Source organism: Cygnus olor, chromosome 2, assembly GCF_009769625.2.
Source record: "Cygnus olor isolate bCygOlo1 chromosome 2, bCygOlo1.pri.v2, whole genome shotgun sequence".
Taxonomy (NCBI): domain Eukaryota; kingdom Metazoa; phylum Chordata; class Aves; order Anseriformes; family Anatidae; genus Cygnus; species Cygnus olor.
Window position 1 is genome coordinate 62,901,897 of NC_049170.1, and position 21,583 is coordinate 62,923,479.

Consider the following 21,583-nt stretch of genomic DNA (forward strand, 5'->3'; position numbering starts at 1 on the left):
AAGACTGATCAACTTTTTATTTTGTGGATACCAGCAGCATTTTGACATTCAGATTGGGCTGGCTTCTGTGCAACAGTTATGTTTACATTTGTTCAGTGGAAAAATCTTTGATACAAACAGAACGAAAATCAATGAGGACACATATTGCACCATCTTGTCAAAGTATAGACCTGTGTATACATCTATAGATAACAAAATTCAGGAAATGATTAAATTTAGGAATTGTTGTAGTCTGGAAGTTCAGTCAAGTACAAGGACAAATCTTGAAAGCTTCATTTATATATAATTTTGAATTTAGGTTCTTATTTTGTTGCTCAGGTGCAAAATTATTTTATGCTTATCTGTCAAAGAAATTAACTTTTAATAAAATGCTCTGTGCACTTCAGGAGCCATGTACTGTTCTTAAAGAGTGGATTACTTAATAGTTGCCAAATGTCTAGAATGCTGATCTGGTATTGCAAATTTTTTTCATCAGATTTGTATTTTTCAAGGGATCTCATTAGGAAAAAAATTACTTCCCGTCAGAATGTTTTTTAGGTATATTGTTTTTCTTAGCAGCCCTAACTTAGATCTGACTTGATCCCATGTATCATTTACATAAAAGCTTCCATTGCCTGTGTTTCATTCATTGGCCTTTCAGAGCCTCTTCTCCTTTCCTTGAAGGTTGAGGAGTGAGATTTGTCAAGTCTCTGTGTAACTGTACAGGTATAGATATAACATCTATACACAAAGCAATCATCATCAGTTCAGGTAGGGAAGAAGCGTACTTCTTGATGTCTGTGGCTGCAACGTTGCGTCAAATTTCTCTGTTCTTTAATCCCACTTTTTACCTGATTTTTTTTTCTGTAGGCCCTTCATGCTTTTGGTGTTCTAGCAAGGTGAGTAACCACTTAAGAGGTTAGTCACCTGTTTCCTGAGTAACATCTACCTGTTTTGTCATAAGTTTATTAGTAGAGAAAGTTGGTCTAAAATGCATTCATTACTACTTTTCTTCTCCTCCTTTCTGCCTTTTAGACTTTTAACTATTTTCTCAGTCTGATTTAAACTTACTTATTTGGAGAATAACTTCATTTGGAAAATGAAAAAGTACAGCTGTGTCTTATTAGGTTTATGCATCTAAAAGCCACTCATTCAAACAAGTTTTATTTTCTCTAAACAGAAATTGTCTTGGGAAAAAATGCTTCTTCAAGGGCACTCTCCAATAGACGTTCATCTGATAATCAAAGCCTTTTCTCAAAAGAATGTCTTGTCACCACAAAGGCTGAATATTCTTTAACTCACTTTTCTCTTATCTGAAATTTTAATTTTTTATTCTTTTATCTTGTTCTGCACGATAAAAATAAATATGTATATTAAAAAAACAAAAAAAAATACTTTGAAGACTCACAATTCTGTCTTTCTGGATCAATTATTTATATGTAGCCACTTCTAGTTTAACCATTTATACACATGTTTTTAATATCAAAACCAGGATTTTTAAACAGTGTAGCATAATTATACTTATTTTGGCCCCTGATCATACAATTATGACAATAACTTAGTGTATAAGCAACGGTACTATTCATACACAGGTGGTTTGCAGAAATGAGGCCTGAGCTAGTGCTGTTCTTTTAGTTTTTCGGTAAATATTTATTCTTTGCTTTTGGTTTAAACATGGAAGTGTTTTAAGCCAAAACCCTTGACTACCACTGGAGAGCTGTTTTTAAGAAATGTTGTTTTAACCATTTTGATCTGCAGTCCTCATATCTGCTCTTATACTACATACCATAAATTTGTGGTTTTCTCTTATGTTTTTGTGAAGTACATAAAACTATTTTTTTTAATTAAGCATAAAGACAAAATGAGAGTAAGACAAAGAAATATTTGTTAAGTTTAATTTTCCTTTTCACAAAAAGGATGAAAAACTTCATCTGTGAGGTGGTCAATTGTGTTACTAATCCATCGAGATATATATATATATATATATGTATATATATAATCTCCTCTCTACATAAAATCTCTTGTATGTATTTCCTCTTTACCACATTCAATTATTTTAATGAGTGCTGTAAATGACACTGATTCACAGGCTTAGCATGGGCAGAAGTTCAAAGACCTATATCAAGAAAAGATCTAGGAAGGAAGAATAGCCAAATAGACTCCATAATTAGTTAGCCTCCCCATATAACTTCAGAGTTCTGATTTAACTGAAATTTGGCGATGCGTGGTTTTTTTGTTTGTTTGTTTGGTTGGTTGGTTGGTTGTTTTTGTTTCTTTTCGGCTCCTGCTCAACTTCAGGTTGGATGGCAGCATATGTTTGAACTTGCCCAGAGACTTCTAGAAACATTCATAGTTTTATAAAGCTGCTGTCTTAAAAGGAAAGCATATTACATCTGAGCTGGTATAAGAGAAATTAATTTCATAACTTGATCCAAAGAGCAGGGAGTAGAAACCTCAGTTAGAGTTTTCCTTTAATCAGGTTTATGGATTAATCTGCCTCATTTGGATCAGATCTATCTAATTATAAAGCTACACAGCAGATTAAAGGGAATTGAAAAAATCATACCTGTTACTAATGTATCTCCCACGAGTCCTTTTCATTTTTAATTATTTTGTTTGTTTCAAATTTCTTTTGAACAGAAAAGCCTCCTGGCCATGAAGCATAAGGATCTCTGACTTTGTAAGTCAAGGACCTGCTTTTGAAAGATGATTTCTAATTTTGTAGGGACAAATTTATTTCTGCTATTTAATTGCACAGCTGTACTTTAGGATTTAGCCACTTGATTGCACCTGCCTTGTAGGTAGTTAGATGACTTAAACTACCTTAATTTGGTCCTCCAATTAACTGCAAAAAGAATGAAATAAAAGTAAAAAATGGTACTTGTTTTTTGCACTATTTTTTTTCAAGTTTAGTTTAAGGTTGTTTACCAGGGTTTTATTGCTGTCTCCACTGGATTTAGCCTTCATGAAATATAACTTTATTAGTAGATTTCACTGACGTTATAATTTTTGACATTTCTTGTTTTGGCTGATAATGTTGTATGAAAAGGTCTCTGTGTGTGGTATACTTAACTGTGGTAAAATTTTACTTTCCATTTGAATTCACATATTTTTGTTTTCTGTCATGCAGGTGGTATGTTAAGTGGAATAAATGGTTGCAGTCATATTTTCAAAGCTGCAGTCACTATTTTACTGGTGTGTTTAATACATGTTGGAAATACGTCTTATTGAACAGAGAATAGCTTCTTGTCTTCAGTGCTCCTGATTCATAACCCATTATGTCCTGTCCTAAACATAGCATTTCTCATCTATGCTGATCTTGTTCCAGGAATGTGTTGTGTAACATCTGGCACTGGACAGCCAGAGGCCTGATGCTGAGTGCTTGAAAATTATTTCGGCAGAAGCTGAGGTCTGTTAGTATCTCATATGGTGTTTGGGGCTGCACAATGTAAAGCACCTTCTGGCTGCCCATCACATATCATGGCACTTTCCCACCACCCAGAAGTATGGTGTTGAGCCAAAATTTCAAGTGTTTCCTGTTCTTACTGTTGTTTGTGCATGTCTGTTGCTGTTAGTGAAGCAAGCAAGAAAGCAGTTTTCTCCTGAGGTACAGAAGTGGGTTGCCAACAAAAAACCCTTTATCCTCAGCTTTCTGTTGGATTTACTTTTTCCCTATTGTCTTTCTCAATATTGTTCCTTTCTGAAACTGTACAGCAGATTATTATTCATCAGGCTGCATTATTGCCGATTGCTGACTTGTTTCACATTGGCAATACCATGAACAGTAAAGAGGGGACTGCAGTTACAGATAAATGTTAGTTGAGATACCACAGAGAATTTCTTATTGAGGCAAGCTGTTGTTTCTCTTTCCTTCTTCCATTCTCTCCTTCTTTCTTTCTCTTTCTCTGTCTGATTTTTTTTTGTTGTTGTTGTATATTTGATACTCTCTGATGAAGCCAGCATTTTTTTTTAAACAACAAAAAAAAAGTTTTATGATCTCTTTTCCTTACACAATTTGTTATTTTCATGTCTTTAATTTATAAACGGTTTTTCTCATTACTGACAACATGAAATTACACATTAGATTAATTATTTTCCAGGAGCAACCTAGGCATTTATTTTTAAATGAAGATATACAGCAACTTATCTGTTTATTAGATCATACATATTTTGTGATGCTGTACTGTATTGGATATGAGATTGCTTTCACAGTGTCTCTTTTCTAAAGGCAGGATTTGAGACACCAGTTTTTGTGTTTAAAATGGGTCTTAGAAGGAACAGACAGATATCATAAGAAAACAATTGAGAGTTCTTCCTCTGCTTTAGCCTTAGAGATGCCTTAAATACACTAAGTGATGTCCATTGGACAAAAAGTTCCCCTTGGCTTCACTGAGTCAATGGGGATGTGCTTGAAAGCTAACCAAATCCCTTGCAGACCCTGGTACTTTGGGCATTTCCACAATATTACTAAAATACACTCGCAATTCTTCAGAGGAAAACTCGGGCATGACAGCTATGCATATTCAAAAACACAGGGAGGAGAAGGGACACCTTGTTTTACTAAGAGAGAACCCTGTTTATTAATGGGCCCATCTTCAGTGGAGACTTCCGTCTTCAATCCACTCCAGCTGGATGCAGACATTCAGTAGGGAGTCACACTTTTGACAGAGAAGGAGATGAAGTTCCAACAGATGAAAAATAACATATTTCCTACTGACTGTTATCAGGTGCTTTCCACACAGCTTTTTAAAAATTTTTTATTTTATTTTTATTTTTTAATTGAATGGTCCCTTTGCTTTGAAGATATTACACTGTCTCCCTGGACTATGTATACACGTGACTAGACATTCCTTTTTTTTGGTGTTTCAACCCTTGCTAGTGATTCCTGAGTAGATATTCTGTGTGTCTCCAAAGCTCAGCTTTTAGCACATTGGCTTTCCAATTTGCAGAATCAAATTTAGAATAAGTTTAGCTATTAAGTTTTTGTCTCTTGGTTTTCCAGCCTGATCTTACAAGTACAATCAGGGACCTAGTTTCTCCTAGATTTGAGTTTTTGGTCTTGCATGAATGCATATGTCTGTGGAGTGTTGTTGAAAACTTGTTGGAGAATGGATCTTTGGGAAGGATCTGAATGAGAAGCAAATGGGTACCCAGCTCTACGAGAGGGAAGGGGAGGGAGTCACATCTCTGAGTTCTGTACTGAAGGTGGCATGAATACAAGAGAGGGAGGGAATGTCTGTTTGGGGCACAGAAAGGAACAGTGAGGGCAGCAGGATCTGTCTGGGAAAAATGTGAAAAGATGGAAACCCGTATGGACTTTTTAGTTTCTTTTCCATTGCTCAGCTCTGCCTTGTTTTAGTTCATAATGATTTTCCAAGTACAACATACTTAAAAATAAATCAGTGTTTTCATCAGAGTTTATGCACTTGCAATTGTGATCCTGTTTTTAAAATGCAGCTGTTGAGAATCACTCAAGATTGCTTACATTTTTGTGTGTTTTTCCCTGATAAGTTATAGCTAGCTTTTTTTGCCAGATAGTTTTCACAACAATTTCAGAATTAGACTTCTAAAAACTATTAAAATGTAGTTGACAAGCAGAACTAATAATTCTTGTGGTTTTGAACTTGATTTTTTGTATGTTTGTTTTGATCATATTTTAGACTCAGATTTAGGCTGACTGATCTTTTCTGTGTAGGCCTATGGACTTAGACACAAGGCACGAAAAGGTTCTGTGGTTATATACAATATTTTTCTATGGGGAAAAAAATTACTATAGTGGAGGATAAACAAAAAATCAATTGAAAAAATAGTTATTTTTTCATAACCACTCTTGAAGCAGCATAAATTAGCTTGAAGACAATTTTCCTGCTTGTGCAAGCCAATTGAAAGTGGTTTTTTTGTCTCTGCTAAAGCTCTACACTTTTTGATGCATTGAGCACACAATAAAAACTTTGCTATAGTTCTAGACAGTATTACTTTGTCTTGTTCTCATCATCCTAAATGCATGTGATACACTTCTGAATGGATGCTCTAAGTAGAATATATATGTATATATATATAAATATATAAAGTTCTAATTAATCCTGTTCTTTCATCTGTTCCTAAGCTATATTTTCATCAATATTTCTGGATTTATAGTCTTATATCAGGAAAAGGTCTTTTGTTCCTGTTTATTCAAGAAATGCTATATAGTCAAAACATTCCTCACCACTGTAGCCTTTTGCAAGAAGCCACGTGGTTGAGGTTTGAATGTAACATCCGTATGTTCCTTGACAATTATATTACTATAACAGCCTCTATGATAAAAATGAAAAATGTATAATTTTTCTTTAAATTTGCTCTGCATAAATAACTAAAAACTACTAAGATAAATTACTTAAAAAAACAAAACAAAACAAAAAACTTTGGTGCTAGATTTGTATTGTATTGTCCTGACTTTAAATTTGTGGAACTGACTATATCTTTCTGACTGAGCAAACATAAATTGGGCTGATATAATTTTAGCTTCCCATTAATGATGGGAATGATCTCTTTTCTGATTTTATAGACATTTATTCAACCAGCCATCCTGCACTTCCTGTGTGTCTAAGGAGCTTAAAGGGAAGACCATGTTAGAGACAGTGAAATTCCATATTCAAGCAAAAGATGAAAAAGATAGCATTGGATTGTTGGTTGGAAGAAACTGAAGCAAATAGAGAGGTGAATCAAGTCCTTGAATTACTTGAATAGATCCTGAGATGGCTGATCTTCTTGCTGATATCCTTTTCCTGTTTGTGGCCATGTACCACCTAGGATTTAGGCTCCCCCCCCACCAAAAAAAATCAAACAGCAACAACAAAAAACACAACAAACAAACAAATAGAACAACAACAAAAAACAAACAAATAGAACAACAACAAAAAACAAAACAAAAAAACAGGTCTGGATATTTTTATTTATTTATTTATTTTTAATGGCATGGGGAAAATCAGATGACCAGTTTACTCATAGAGATGTGTCCATTCTCCAATAGATATGGATATTAGAGACATCTACAGATTTCCTAAAACAGTTTATGCTTTCCTTCATATTTGATTATGACACAGTTTGAAGTATGCATGAACTTGAAACAAAAAGAATTCTCTGTATGTAAGAAAAATACTAAGGCTTTCATCCTCTTGTCTCACAACTTTAGTATTTTTTGATCAAGTAGAATACAGTAGAAGAAGCTTACTTCTAAATCTTATCTGATTGTTAAGTCATCATGATTCATAAATTAAGCACAGGTTTTGGTCAGGTTACTAATTTGTTTTACCAAATTATACCTATTGCCAGATGCCAATAAATCAGATATCCTTGAGTAGAATCAAAGGAGATACTCCTGAATTGACTGGATTTTGTCATTTGTATGATTGTGTAAGCCTCATTGACTCATTCCTAAAATTATGATATTGATCCAGTATTTCCTTCTGCAGTTGGATTTTTTTTTGATTTATTTTCAACTATTACTTCAGACATTGCAAACAGCAGTAGCCAATAAAAAAGAGTATAAGTACCTTTTAAGAGCTAACAATGTTGAGAAAATCCTATTTTGTAGTCTAATATTTATTACGTAAATGAATGGGGACCAGATTTGTCAATAATCCATCTTCATTTGTCATATCCATCTTCATAATGTCATTTAAACCTCTGAATCTGTTGGGATACATTTTATGATGGAAAAAGTGGCATGAGGATCAAATTCATCAGTAATCCATTTTGATTGTGATATTCAGGCTGCTGAAGTCAATGATGTTCCAGAATGTGTTTTAGTATCAGTAGACTTCTGTACTGGGTAGGAATGGATTTATGCATGTGACTATTTCATGCACCCAGTTGGAATTTAAGGCTGGAACAGTCTTTTTTGGATGTGCAGGCCTACTGTATCTTAATTGCCATTGCAATATGAATGCTAAATATGTTCTTACATAGTTGCACTATTAATTATATTGATACCCGGAATTATTGGCTTCAGAACAGGAAAAAAAAAGTTATAGTTATTTGACAATAAGCTTTGTGTTAGATTGGTTTTCTGTTGTCCAGAGTGTCCTGGATTCCTCAGTTCCTCTGATCTCTAATATTAAATATTTGAAACAATAAACATGTCAGACACCAGCAGGAATTCATGCAGACTGAAAAGATGAGAATTTATGTGGAGCTGATTTTTCTTCTGTTGATCGGTAACCTACTGATATCATCCGACACTCAGTTTCTCACAAAGGCTTGGTGACAGCTTCCTGTCGGAGTTCCAGCCCATTTGCCTATTTATGATTTTCTTGTGTTAGCATTGTAAACTTTCACAGGAAAATACTTAAAGCAGGGAAGTCCTTTAATGGAAACTTAATGAGAATCATGACAACGCTGTCTGCTTAAACGTCATGAGCGAGGGATTTACACTGGCTGTTGCTTTTTGCTCAACGGTCAAAATAGAACTAGTTCAAGAAGAGTAGCAGGAAAAGCAGTTAAGCCACCTGTTAAAGTCATTGCTTGGACTGGGACTTGCAAGGCAGCTTCTCAGAATTCACTGCATACTTTCATAAATGATACTGTGTTGACATTCAGTTTCTCAGAAGTTCGAAGTGTTCCTTGGCTTTGTTTTGGGCCTCGCAGCTATTTGCAGCTCCTGCAGAACTTTGAAAGCTTGCTGTAGGGACTCTATATGTACAGTTTATGCATACAAGTCTGAGACTGCGAACCTTCTCTGCATACTTTAATCACACTGCAAATTTCATTTCTAATGTAAGGCTACTTGAAGTCTCGCGTTTTTGTTTTTTTTTTTCCTCACCCCCCTGAGTCTTGGTGTAGAATTCCAGCCCCAAGGCACAGTACTAGCAATGAAAAATTTTTGCATTCTAAAGTTCATTTTGAAAGGAAAGGTCTAGAGAACTAGTCCATCCAATTACATTGTGAAACTTATGACTGTTTGTTGTTTCAACAAAGACATTTGCTGAAAAAACGGCTAAAAGTTCATTCTTTACTTTTTCTAGTATTTAATTATAAACAACCCAGGGCTCTTTTTCTGAATTATTTCAGTTGATGACAATTTTCATCAATACTGAACAGATCATACATTGAAGATCATCTAATGAAGATAATCAAGGGTCATCTGCTAGAAGGACAGTAACTTTAGAAAGACAGCTTTCTACCAAGTAGCTTAGAGAGCAGAAAGAACTCAGATCAACATAGTTTATAGGAAAAGAAAGGGGATCATGGATACACTATAGAGATCTCATCTGTATCCACTGCATTCTCAGGAATTGGAGGAGATAGAGGCTGGAAAATGTAATTTATTGATTACTTGGATATGTAAATCTCTACTAAATAATGTTTTTCTAGGTCCTTTTGGGATTTTTAAATTATTTTATTTTTCACTTCATTTAAATGCTGAAACAGTTTGAAGAGTGTACTTAGGCAGCTACTGTATTATTGTAGGCAGAAAAATTGTTTTGCATATCTGTGGATCTGAATTAAAAGGCTTTAATTCTTTAAGGGGTAACAAATATGTCAGCTCTAGAAATATACCAGAGGACAATGAAGAAAAAACAGAGAATAAAGGAAAGTTAAAAGCATTCAGGTCCAGTGATGGGACCTCTGTGAACTTCTTGGGAGACCAGGGTGTCTGACTTAGATAGGTCTGCTTCTGTTTCTTACAAACACACCTTTGGCTTACCCTGGCAATGGCCTGGGAGCACTGCCTGAAATATAGTTTGGGTAAAAATGCTTTCAGCAAAACATAGAATGATAGTTTTTAATCAAATATATTTTTGTATTCTAGTATATATGTCCCTGATTTCAGATCATGCTAGAGTTTTAAGGCAGTAATTCTTACTTCTATTGCACTTTCTTTTTGGTACTCTTTCTTTGTGTGACCAGATGCTGTATTTGATAGTGACAGTCTCTAAATAAAGTAGATACTAGTGGTTTCAAGGTATAATGTACAGTAAAAGAAATGCCTGAGACAAACCTACCATTTTATCCAACAGCCCCACTGTATAATGAAGCTTTGGTTTTCCTTTGGACTTCATAGGGTTTGGATGTTATTTTTAGATCTAGATTCGCTATTAGGGCATGCCTTGTCCATTCTGCTTGTTTTAAAGTGAGATACAACTATACAACTTTTTTAAAAAAAAAAAAAAAAAAAAAAAGCTGGTTTTTTTTTGGTTTGTTTTCTCCTTTTGTGTAACACACAAAACGTGTTACAGGGAATTGCAAGTGGCTTGTTTTGTTTTTTTCTTTTTCTTACAACTCACAATCTATAGATGGAGTTATTAACTTGTAAATTTAGAGGAGATATATTTTGAGTTCATTATTTTCAATTCCAACATCTTAAAAGCTGCTTTTGCCCTTTTTTTTTTTTTGGTCAAATTTGTTTTTTTGGCAGTACTTTACCTTTAAGGGGTTGCTGGTTACTTTCTGTAACAATATTTTGATTAAAAAGGCATTTATATACATTCTTCCTTAGTTGCAATTTATTGCCATGTTAAACAACAAAACAAACCCCACCAAACCAACCAAACCAAAAACAGAAAAAAAAAACCTGTCTTGATACTGGGTGTGTGACAATTTGCTCCTGTCCTATTGTGACAAGTCTACTTAGTCATTCAGTTTATTTACTGCCAATGCAACACTTTTCAATCAACAAACACTTAAAATTCTCAGTTTTGCTCTCCCAATCTACTGATTTTAGCAGGAAATGGTTTATTTCCTTCATAGCACATCTACATTTGATTATTAAATACATCAACTTATGAATGGATATAACCCGATACAGATAGATTGTTACTTTCTAGCTTAATATCATTCTTTTTATCACTTCTTGCCAAGATATATTAATTTTTAAGTCAGTCACTGCCTTGCTGTCTTCCAAACTCAGTGATATTCTTAAACAACTTGCCAATAGAGTTCATTTAGGCAAAGTGTTACTTTTGAGATGAATTTTAGTAACTTATGAAATTGTCACTTTCAACACCAAAGAACAGGTCACATTAATAACAGGAAAATTTCTTTCATTTATACTGTAAGGAAAAGATTCTAAACTGGCTACTTTTCCTTTCTGGTAACTATTGTTGTATCTTTTCAGCCTTTGCTATTTGCAAGTGGGTACTAATTGTGTGCAGTCAGTTGCGGTCAATATTAAGAAGTACTGTAATCTCAACAGCACATCATTCTTGATATGGTGTCATTGAAGTCAGTGTACATCTTTTTTTTTTTTTTTTTTTTCTTTCAGAAATGAGTTTGCAAATAGTACCCTGGATGCTGTAGATTCCTATAAAGTTTAATAGGGTGGCTACTGTAGGTATTTACAGCTTAAAACAATATTTTACTTTTTAGTCCTGCCTGTTGGGGTGGAAATCTGAACCTGTGTTTGCAATGAGTTGAAAAGCCTCAACGTAAGGAAGGAAGAACTGATTTTGTAGTAACCTCTGAGTAGCTCATAAACTAAAGCTGAGAGTACCTCAGCACTAGTGTCAGCATACCACCCACAGGAATTCAGATTGACTAATGTAAGCATACCTATGTAAGACTGTGAGAAACTACTAAAGCAGGGGTGCATTAAGATAAATAGATAAAATTATGCAACTCATAATTTAACATGGCTGATTTGTAAGGCACGGGCATGCTTATATTGCCTTTATACTTCTGACAGAGGTGATGTGGTCATTAATCAATAATTCTCTTGCTAGATTTAAAGGTAAAGGGTGGCCCTAACAACATTATGTGAGGGCCTGTGGTACATATCTCTTTAATAAATAACAAGAGTTTGCACTTATGTTGCAAAATGCCTTTCATCTAAGCAGCATGAAGATTTACAGAGATGGGTAAGTTATGCTATGTTCATTTTAGTACAGGAGGAGCTGAGATATATTGAGTCTGAAATTCACGCAAGGTCATCCAGAAAGTCAGGATCAGAATTAAGTTTTAGAGTCCAAATAATTTTCGTAAAATTTTACTTCAAGCCAAACAAACACAGTTATTTTTCCTTGGGAATCGAGAAGAGCGTTTCGACTAGTTTCTACCAGTCTTGCTGCTGTTGCATAATTGCTGACCAGTGGAATTACTTGTGGAGTAATCCTTCACACCAGGGCTCAAGGCTTCCTTCCTTGAAGTATTTTGGAATAGTCCCCCCTTCACTGCAATCTATCTAGGATCTCACCCAAATGTGAACATGGTTAGAATAAGCTATCTGCTCTGTGGTCTTTGGAAGCTGCTGCTCAGTTTTTTAAGCCAAAGATAAGATTATAAAGCTTATCCCTTGAAAAGAGAGATTTTTTCCAGAACCATGATATCCATTTATTTTCCATGATGCCGATGAAACTTTCTCTGCACAGTGCATGAACAGTGATTTTGATTTGCCATTCTGATGGGTTTTGTTTCTCAATTAGAAAAAAAAAATAAAGAAAATACAAATTAACTGTTTCTACAATAAATTACCTCCATTTATATTGCAAAAGCACATAAATGCTGTATCTTAGAATGGTTTTGCAAATGATGAATTGTATTTTAAAGCAGATTGTGCTAAGAACTGGGTATGTGTTGCAAGATCACTTAAATTTTTGGAGAGAAATTCTAAAGGCATCAGCATCATTTTGCTTTCAAGTTCTCATTACTTTTGACCCCCCCCCCCCAAAAAAAAAAAAAAGCATTGTGCTTTAGGAACCTCAGCAGCTGAAAATATAGTACAATAGGGATTGAGTTTTTCTAATGCAAAAAGTCTGCACACACCAAAAATAATGAACTATGGGATGTTTGGCATGATCTTCTTGCTAAAAGATCACATCACACCATAAAGTGCATGTTCTATTAAGTCATTTTATTATCATCTGTGGAAAAAGAAGAGTCATTTAAAATGGTTCCAGAAGATGAATTCCTGATTTTTGAGGTTTTCTTCTGACCTCATGGATGCTTTTGTAATCAAAGGCATTTGCATTAGCATGGCTAGTCATTCAGTTCATCTGGCTATCTACAGAGCAAGTACAAAACAGAGGATAAAGTCCAAGTTTCAACAAAGTTTTTCTGCATTTGGAATTAATGTCAACTGATAAACACCATGCTAAGAACATTGGCTGTGGCCACAGGGTCTTCTACTACTTTATTCTTTTGAGAAAAAAGTTTCTGGTCCTAAAGGTAGACATTTGATGGAATATAGGGAGCTGGAGTTCTGAGAATTGCAGTTGTTTTTGGATTTTATTCTGAGTAGTAGTGCTCTCTCCCTCCTTTTTTCTTTCTCTCTTTTTTTTTTTTCCCATAACAATATTTGGAGGCTGTATACTGGTGCTGGTTTCTTTTAGAATCATTGAAAAATATGCTCATTTTTCATTTATTTCATCATATCAATCTTTCAGAGGAGTCCCATTCAGAAATATGTCCTGTTGTGTCTCATTTGTTCATTATTGGTGTTAAGGTTTTGCTTTATTCCAATTCTTCATATTTTTGGCTTATTTCTAACCATGGAGCATGGGCATATTGGGGTTTATTTGTCAAGGAAATTTCCGTGGAAACACACATTTGCAAATTATAATCTACAATATTAATGTCTCTGCTGTCCAGCATCACTGTACTTCAGAGCTAGAAAGGGTAAATGGATGCAGAGGCACTAAAAGGATTTTAAAAACAAGCACTGAAGCTGATTTCTAATTCTAATTTAAAGAAGCTAAACCCAGTTAGGAGATTATATTACTCTTCTCCATTACTATTCCATTCATTTCTCTCCCTCTGGCTGCTATTTTCCTTATGTGAGGCCTGACTCAAGAAAAACTTCTGTGCATCTTTCCTTTGTTTATGCATTACACCCAAGATGGTGTTTTAAGGAGGACTTGTAAACATATGCTTAAGTCCATTCAATACTAATCTCTGAGTGAGAGCCCTGAGAGAACTTTATCCCTTTTCGTGAAAACCTTGACTCTGACATTTTATCTAATAGGAGCTTTGCTTTTAATTATTAACATGGATGGGATAGGATCAATGGTCATATATATGTATTTGCCTATACAGTTCCAGAGTCCCAAGCAAGCCTGAGGTATTTGTTTTCCTTCTCTTCCACCACTTTTCCATGCAGTGTCACTGACTCTAAAGCTACTTCTATGATTTTTCCTTAGGTTAGTTGCATCATTCCACTGTTGTGCAGTCACTCCATGTTATCCCTGTATTTGTAGAAATATTTTTAACATACTTTTAAAAATTATTTTCTAACATTAATAAAGTGCCAGAATAGATGGGACCTTTGTATTAATTTACATTATTTGCAAAGAGTATGCCACAAGGAAGAGTTTAAAAGCCCTGTAGGAATCCGTAGATGAGAGAGTATATTAATTAAATGTATGTTTTGGAATAGTGTTTTCCTCAGGGAATAAGACCAAGGACCAATCTCACTGAGTTACACTAGGGATTAATTTGACCTACTCTCTTTGATGTTAAGAAACTGGGAACAAACTCTTTTCTTTGGTATCTGCTTTGAAGAAGAAAATGTTTAAGGGTGAGGCAGCAAGTTTACATATCATCAGAGAGTGTGTGGATGCAGTTCTGAAACAGTCTGCTGACACAGTATTAAATTTCTGGTCATGTTCTGTGCTTGAAAGCAGTGAATATTTATGATTACGTTTTTTCACATATATTTCTCTAAGTGATACAGAGTGGGCAATGTTTCAAAATGAACAGGATTATGAAAAAAAATATTAACAAGTAAATTAGCAGAGATCTAAAATAAAAGTCAGCAGGACTGGCCAGACTTCTGAGGAAGAGTGAAGCTATTGCGACAGGCAAAGGGAAACTCTGAAACTGGAAAATTGCTGTATTCCTGTGTCAAAGTTTTATTGATAAAGGGTTAACCAAAGTGAGCCCTTGGTGATAATGAAAATCCTTGTAAAACTTGCTTGTTGATCTGTAACCTTACTCCCTTTACAGACAATAGCCCTCCACACAAAATTTTATGTTCCTCGTGAAATCTTCCACAATAGACATTGTAAAGCAATTACGTAATGCTGCAGTGTTTTCTTTCAGGGAAAAAAAAAAAAAAGGGATGGTGGTTGTAAATAGCTTAGCCTTCAGTGATTTTCAGCTACTTAGACCTCTGATGGACACGGTGTGTGTACAGTGACAGCTTAATTAGCTACAATTAAGCTATGTATGTGGATCATATAGGAGATGTAGAAGGCAAGACTTTTTGATAGTATATTGAAAAGTGATTGTCCTTGTGTCATGCTTACATTCAGTCTCTAAATATTTTTGTCCAAAATCAGTCTTCCCTGTAGATTTTCCCAATAAATAGAAAGATGTCAGTTTAACAAGAGATGTAATATTTTGAGTCATTATTAAGCAAAAGAAACCAATTAAAATTGAAGTTTTGCAGAAAATGTCTTGTTCCTCTTGTGCATTAAGTCAAACTGTGAAAGAGCTTTTATAGGAAGACTTGTATTCTTTGTATGGCTTGTGTTTCTCTTTGTACTGTTAAAAAGTTGAAATGAGGAAAGTAGTTAAGTAGAAACAGACTTGTTAACATTGCTTGTTTTTACACTGAAATGCTGCTTTGCTGCACAATTAAGATTGCAAAATGTGAAGGAAGTTAATATAAAGCATTTTTGCATCAGTTTACTTTGCTGTTTTTTCCCTTTTTTATTGATAAGGTTTTGTTTCCAAGCTGCTCAATAAGAACTAATGATGTACAGTTGCATAATATTTATGATAGCTATGTTAAAAAGCACAAATAAATAGGTCAAGAACATGAGTACCCACCCATACTACTACTGTGTTTCTAAGTAATTCAGTGTTTTACATAACTTCAGCTTGAAAAATGAATCTGAGACAGTAAAAGACCTACTCAGTTCTTGATCTCTGAAAACCTGTCAGCTGTCTTATGCTTTAGGAAATGGTTGTTTAAGGTCTTCAGAACAATAACAACAACACAAAAAACCACCACCACCAATAAATTAAAAAAAAAAAAACCACCCATTAGGATAAAATTGTGTTTTATTTAAATATGACTATGCTTAGGATAACATAGATTTTGAAAAATCTACTTAGAAAGTTGTTTATCTGCATTTGTAGGTTAAATATAGGGTAACTGTGGTCATCAGAAATGAAATTTTCAAGTTTGCCTTTATGTCAGCTTGTTTATCATGCCTACTTTACCTGGTTCTGACTATGTAGGAAAGAAAAATTTGAACTACTACACATATATCAGGTTTGTACATAGAATTCTGTCCTAGCAAATATATTATATTTTCTGTTTGATAAGTCTGAGACAGTTCAATATAAAAAAATAAAAAGATAAAAATACATTAAAGTGAACAGTGCATCTCACATTTGCTAGTTCTCTTTTTATTAGTTTTGATGATTTCAGTTGCTGAATCTCTTTAAATCTTTCTATCGAAGGCGCACAATCAAACCAGACTTTTTTGATGAGAAGGACATCAGCTGTAAAAGATGTGTAGCCATCTAGAGTATTTGCATAAGACAATGGAACTGTAGTTTTATTCTCTTGATCTCTTATTATGAGGAAAACCCCTGACTGACAGTTTGACCAAACTAGAAAAGATTTAAGTTCTTCGGTTATGTTAACCATATAGAGCTACTTTCCTATTAAACTATATGATTGCATTCATTTTGTTTTTCCTCTCTATAAAAATTGGGTGATGTACCTGATATTTAAGTGGTGTTATTTGATGTTCATATTCATTCTGCTTTGACAGAGAATGAGCATTCTTGCTATTTTTTTTTTTTTTTTACTATGACTGTATTGGCAAAGAAAGAGCAGTAAGATTTTTATAGGCTACTAGAAATATGTTAATGCCTTTTCACGTTAAAAAAATAAAATTACATGCAGAGAAACAATTTTAATTTTGTAATCATGAAGTTTTTAATTTGCACAACACAGTAGATTCCTGTTTGGAATTCAGCTGAATGGCTCTTGGGTACAGGTCTGATGTGTTGCTGTAGCAATTTTAACTTTAACTGCAGTAGATACTTTTGCAAAATCCACAGGGGGGATCAGTATTAACTACTGCATTTGCTATTAATTGTTTAACATCGATAATTGAGAATAATTGTTTAGCATCGATAAATATAATAAATTAGTTCCTCAATATGGCAGTCTATTAAATAATAAATAAAGTAGTTATGGAATTTTCATTTCTGAGAAGACATAATAAATAGTATGAGATCCTATATCCAGTGGATTTTTTTTTTCCTTAGGGTGAGATGAACCATGATTGATGAGTCACACTGGATTTGCTCATAAGTTGAATGTGCTTTACTTGTATTGGAGGTTACATTTGTATAATGTTCATGAACTGTCCTATAGAAGTGTTTTCTCTATAGAGAAAAATCCTGTATTTGCTATGGAATTTATAACCTGATTCCAAATATTTACTATTTTATTTTCTGAGAATTCAGTGAGTTGCTAAAGTAGTTGCTTTAGAACCCTCATTATTACTTCATTGTCTTTTTACTTGTGTATTTATTCTAAAGAAAAGGAAAGTCAGACACAGCAGTGTTATAGATATATCATGCCATATCATCATGGCTTGTCTGTCCTTAAATTAAATCAGAGCAAGTAGAGATATTTTAATTTTTGGCTTCTGAGATTGTCTGCATGTTTATTGTTATTCAGGTTCCTAATGCAAACTCCTATAAAACTTAATAACAATTATGGCGTAAAATTTCCAGAGATTTAAATAAGTTTCTGGGTTGTAAACTTTTTGAAGACATTCATAGGTGTCAGCGTCTAATTTGAATCTTCCTATAGAAATCTGTGAGGAGTACAATTAAATATCTAATTAAATATGATAAAATGTTAAAAAGCTTGGCAAATTCTGCAACTTTTAATGGTGTTGAATTCTTGTCCAATGATACATTGAGAATCCTTTATGCTAGTGGTATTGAATATTATCACATATGAAATAGATCTTGAATTATTACAATTTTATTCTTAATTAAGGTTAATGGCATCTTGAAGTATAAGAAGCTATATGTAATTGCTTTTACTTTTTTCTGTGAATCTAGTAGGACTATCAGATGTGTCTGACATTTTCATTTCTGTAGTAGTAATAGCTTAACTAACATTCTGAAGCAGTTGAGTTAATATTTTTAGCCCTTAGATGCTGACAAGGAAGCAAATGCCTGACATTTCTTTCATGATTTTTTTGTATCCAAGTCATTTTCCCATTGAAACTTTTATGTAGAAGTGTAAATTTATATATATAGAGAGTCTTGTAATATCTTGGTCAGTACTTCCTTTCATTATTTAAAAAACTTAGTCAATTATTTTTGAAAACTACGGAATAGGTCTTTGCACATATGTCTTCTTGGAGCTAAAATGATAAATTTGTTATGGTTGACCTCAAGAAGTGGGTTTTTATGTTGAAATTTTTTCAAGGAAAATAATGACTTACCATGCGAACTATGCTCAGGGAAAAAAACTGCTACCACAGCGAGGAGTACACATTTCTTTTCCTAGCTTGTTTTCTCTGTAACTTCTGGACAGACCTACCACAGGCAAAGAGGAAATGCCAAAATGTAGTAAGTTAGCTGGAAGAAAAGGTGGACATAAGTTTGTTTCTGTATTTGTAATGAGCAAATATTGTTACAAGCAATGTGGAATCCAGTAAACTGCCTTAATAAATTTACCAATTTAAATTTAAATTTACAATGGAGTTCATTAAGAGCTCCTGTCCAAAACAATACCTATTTTCTTTCATGATTCACCTATATATATATACATTTATATAAAAATTTGTTTATATTAATATATATAAATTGCAGTAACAATTAGGACAAATTTCTCAATTAGTGATTTTAAGAAGTGGGGATTGGGTTGTTTGAAAGAGCTAAGAGTCCTTAAATATCATCTTTTCCCCACCTGCACTGATGATTGGTTATTTATTGTAGGCAAATGCTGTTTTGAGCTGTCTAACCACCTCATCTGTCAAACATTTTGGGTTGATCTGATTCCTATTGAAATCAATAAATGGTTTTCCTTGGGAACGAGATCCAGCTCTTGAATTGTTTTCAAAGTAGAAACTACTCATTCCTCTGCTTACATGAGTAGCATATAAACAGTTTAATCTTATTTAACCTCACTCATAATTGTTCCAAATTGTGAGTAATTTATATTAACAAAGAATAAGGTTGAGGTGCTATTGATAGCTCATTACTATTTTCCCAGCATGTATCTTCAAACTTATAATAAATATCAATCAAACTTGAGATTTAAGATTTGTATTTTATCAATATCCTTTTTTCATTATATTGAAAGTCATTTGGACACAAGTTAAGGGTCATCAGATTAATTTAGCGTGGAAGATAAGCGCATAGGTGCCGTGGTATTTACAGTGGTAGCTTAGCATTTAGTGTGATAATTTAGCAACAACCTATATAAGGCAATCCAAGGTTTGCAAGGTGAAGTAGACAACCTCAAACTAAGTATATTGATTTTTAAAAGGATGAGAGATGATTCTTACTCATTATGTGAAGAAGCTGTTTGTTCTGTAAAACAAACAAATAGTATCTCTAAAAAGAAGGAACAGGGTGAAGAAACATTTTCTGTTGCTAGCTTTGTTTTCCAGTAGAGTGTTTGTTATACAGTCTCCTTTATGAAAAAGTACAAAAAATCTATAGCTGCATGTACTTTGAAGTGGCATGAGCTAGTGGAATTGCTCCTGTTGATGTTTGTGGCTCGAGATTCAGATCTTATGTTATTTTTCCACTGCTTCTTCAGTTCTTGCCTCTTAAAGAAGCCTTTCTCTGCCACTATAGAAAGAGGATGACAGTTATTTTGGTGTAACACCATTACTTATAGTAAGTCATTGTACTAGGGAGTAGTGCATAAAAGCTAGCAGGAAAGTAAAATATCAAGATTCATCTTCATGAAAGGGGCATTGTATATAAGGTATTTATGATCTAGTATTAAGCCTAATACTGTCTCTAAAAGAAATTGAGTCTTCTACAGGCTGTTTGTTATTCTTGTGACCATTCATTTGTTTGAATTTTATTGGTTCTTAATGTTTTTGTTTCTTGGAATTTTTGTACAAACATCACTGAAGTCAAACATATTCAAATAAAACCTAATAAATCTGACAGAAAAATATTGTATAACAGTTCCATTTAGATGGTGAGGACTCTCCCATTAAAGACTCCTATGGCTTTTTTATGACTTTTAAAAAAATGTTTGGTTCCTAGCTTCCATAAATTATGCATACTGGCTTTTCATTAACATAGAAGGCAAACATAATTCATTGAGAAGAATTCTTTGGTCACACATGATTGAGAAGTTCAGAAAGATCAAAAACACTTAGCTCTGTGGTAGGAACAAAACTCTATTTCATATAAAGGCTCCAGTTCCCTGAATTTTAATATTGATTTTTATTTTTTTTCTAGCTCCACAAAAAATCAGGAATGCTGATACATTACATGAAGACATTTTATAACTGCTGGAGCTCTATAAGGAGTCCCACAGAGTGGTGTTACCTATTCCTAACAAATGAAATAACTATTCCATTCTTTTTGTATAAAGCAGGAACATTGCAATAATTTTCCCTACAAAAAGATTTAAGGCAATTTTTATAATTCAAATGTCTTATTTGTACATTGATGAAGAAGATTGAGGATAGTAATAAAAAGATAAGTTCAAGATGACACCAAATAAGGCAAGCTTTCTTACTGCAGGGCAACTGGGGCTTTATGCTTTTTTGGTGTTTGATAAAAATTTTATATTCATAAGACTTCCAATGAAAAATGTAACATGAGAAAATGGTGTCTGAGAGAGATATGAAGAAAAGGATGATTGCTCTTGCTTTCTAAAACAAAGCAATGGAGAGGGATTGGATTTCATATGGTAATAGTGCAGGAAGAGAGTTTTATGTGAATATAAGAAGGCACTAAATATAGCATGAGCTTGGTGGATCGTAAAATATCATGTTGTCTAAAGGGAGAAACACACCTAGTGTGCATGGGCCTACGAGAACAGTTTTGGTACTTCGTGTTTGAACAGAATAATTATAATATAGGTGATGGAGTAATTAGTCTATGAATATGACAAGTTAGATGAGAATGATAAAATATGAAAGGATTTTAATACCTACTTTAGAGTTTTTTATTTCTTGAATAGCTAAAGTACAAAGAAAACATTCTTGTTCTGTATATGCAGAATACCTAGTATTTCCAAACTGTATCTGATTTCTGAACAATTATAAATAAGAAAATATTTTTTCTTTTACAAAACCAATATTCTTTCTTAATTATTCACAACAATAAAAGGATGCAGGCTATCAGGTGTTACGTAACTCATAGTAAGCCTTTCTGATGTCCTTTATCTTAATGTTTTTGGTCAGTAGCAGGATTTAGATTATCACAAGTAGTTGGGCAAAAATTTTCAGTTACATTAAAAAAAACAAACAAAAAAACCCTGCACATAGGCAATGTTGTGTTCAGTTTTGGTCCTCTCCAGTACAAGAAAAATATTGACTTGGGTGAGTTAAGTGGATGGCTATGAAGTTGAGATCTGGAGCACATCTCCCTTGAGGAGAAGCTGAGGACTTGTTTAGCCTGGAGAAGAGGATGCTGAGAGCAGCCTGACAGTACTAAGGAGGAGATT

At 33.8% G+C, this 21,583-nt stretch overlaps 1 protein-coding gene across 4 annotated transcripts in view; it reads left to right on the forward strand.

The window, feature by feature from the left end:
* Positions 1-21,583, forward strand: part of BBS9 (Bardet-Biedl syndrome 9) — a 321,265-nt gene that overhangs the window by 222,394 nt on the left and 77,288 nt on the right. Inside the window, exon 23 of one of the 4 annotated variants that reach the window (XM_040548840.1) lies at positions 6,527-6,838. The exons of the other annotated variants lie outside the window; for them this stretch is intronic. Coding sequence (XP_040404774.1) covers positions 6,527-6,594 — 68 coding nt within the window. The 3' untranslated portion in view covers positions 6,595-6,838. Of the gene's footprint in view, positions 1-6,526; positions 6,839-21,583 lie in introns of those variants that run through there. 4 annotated transcript variants of the gene reach the window in all.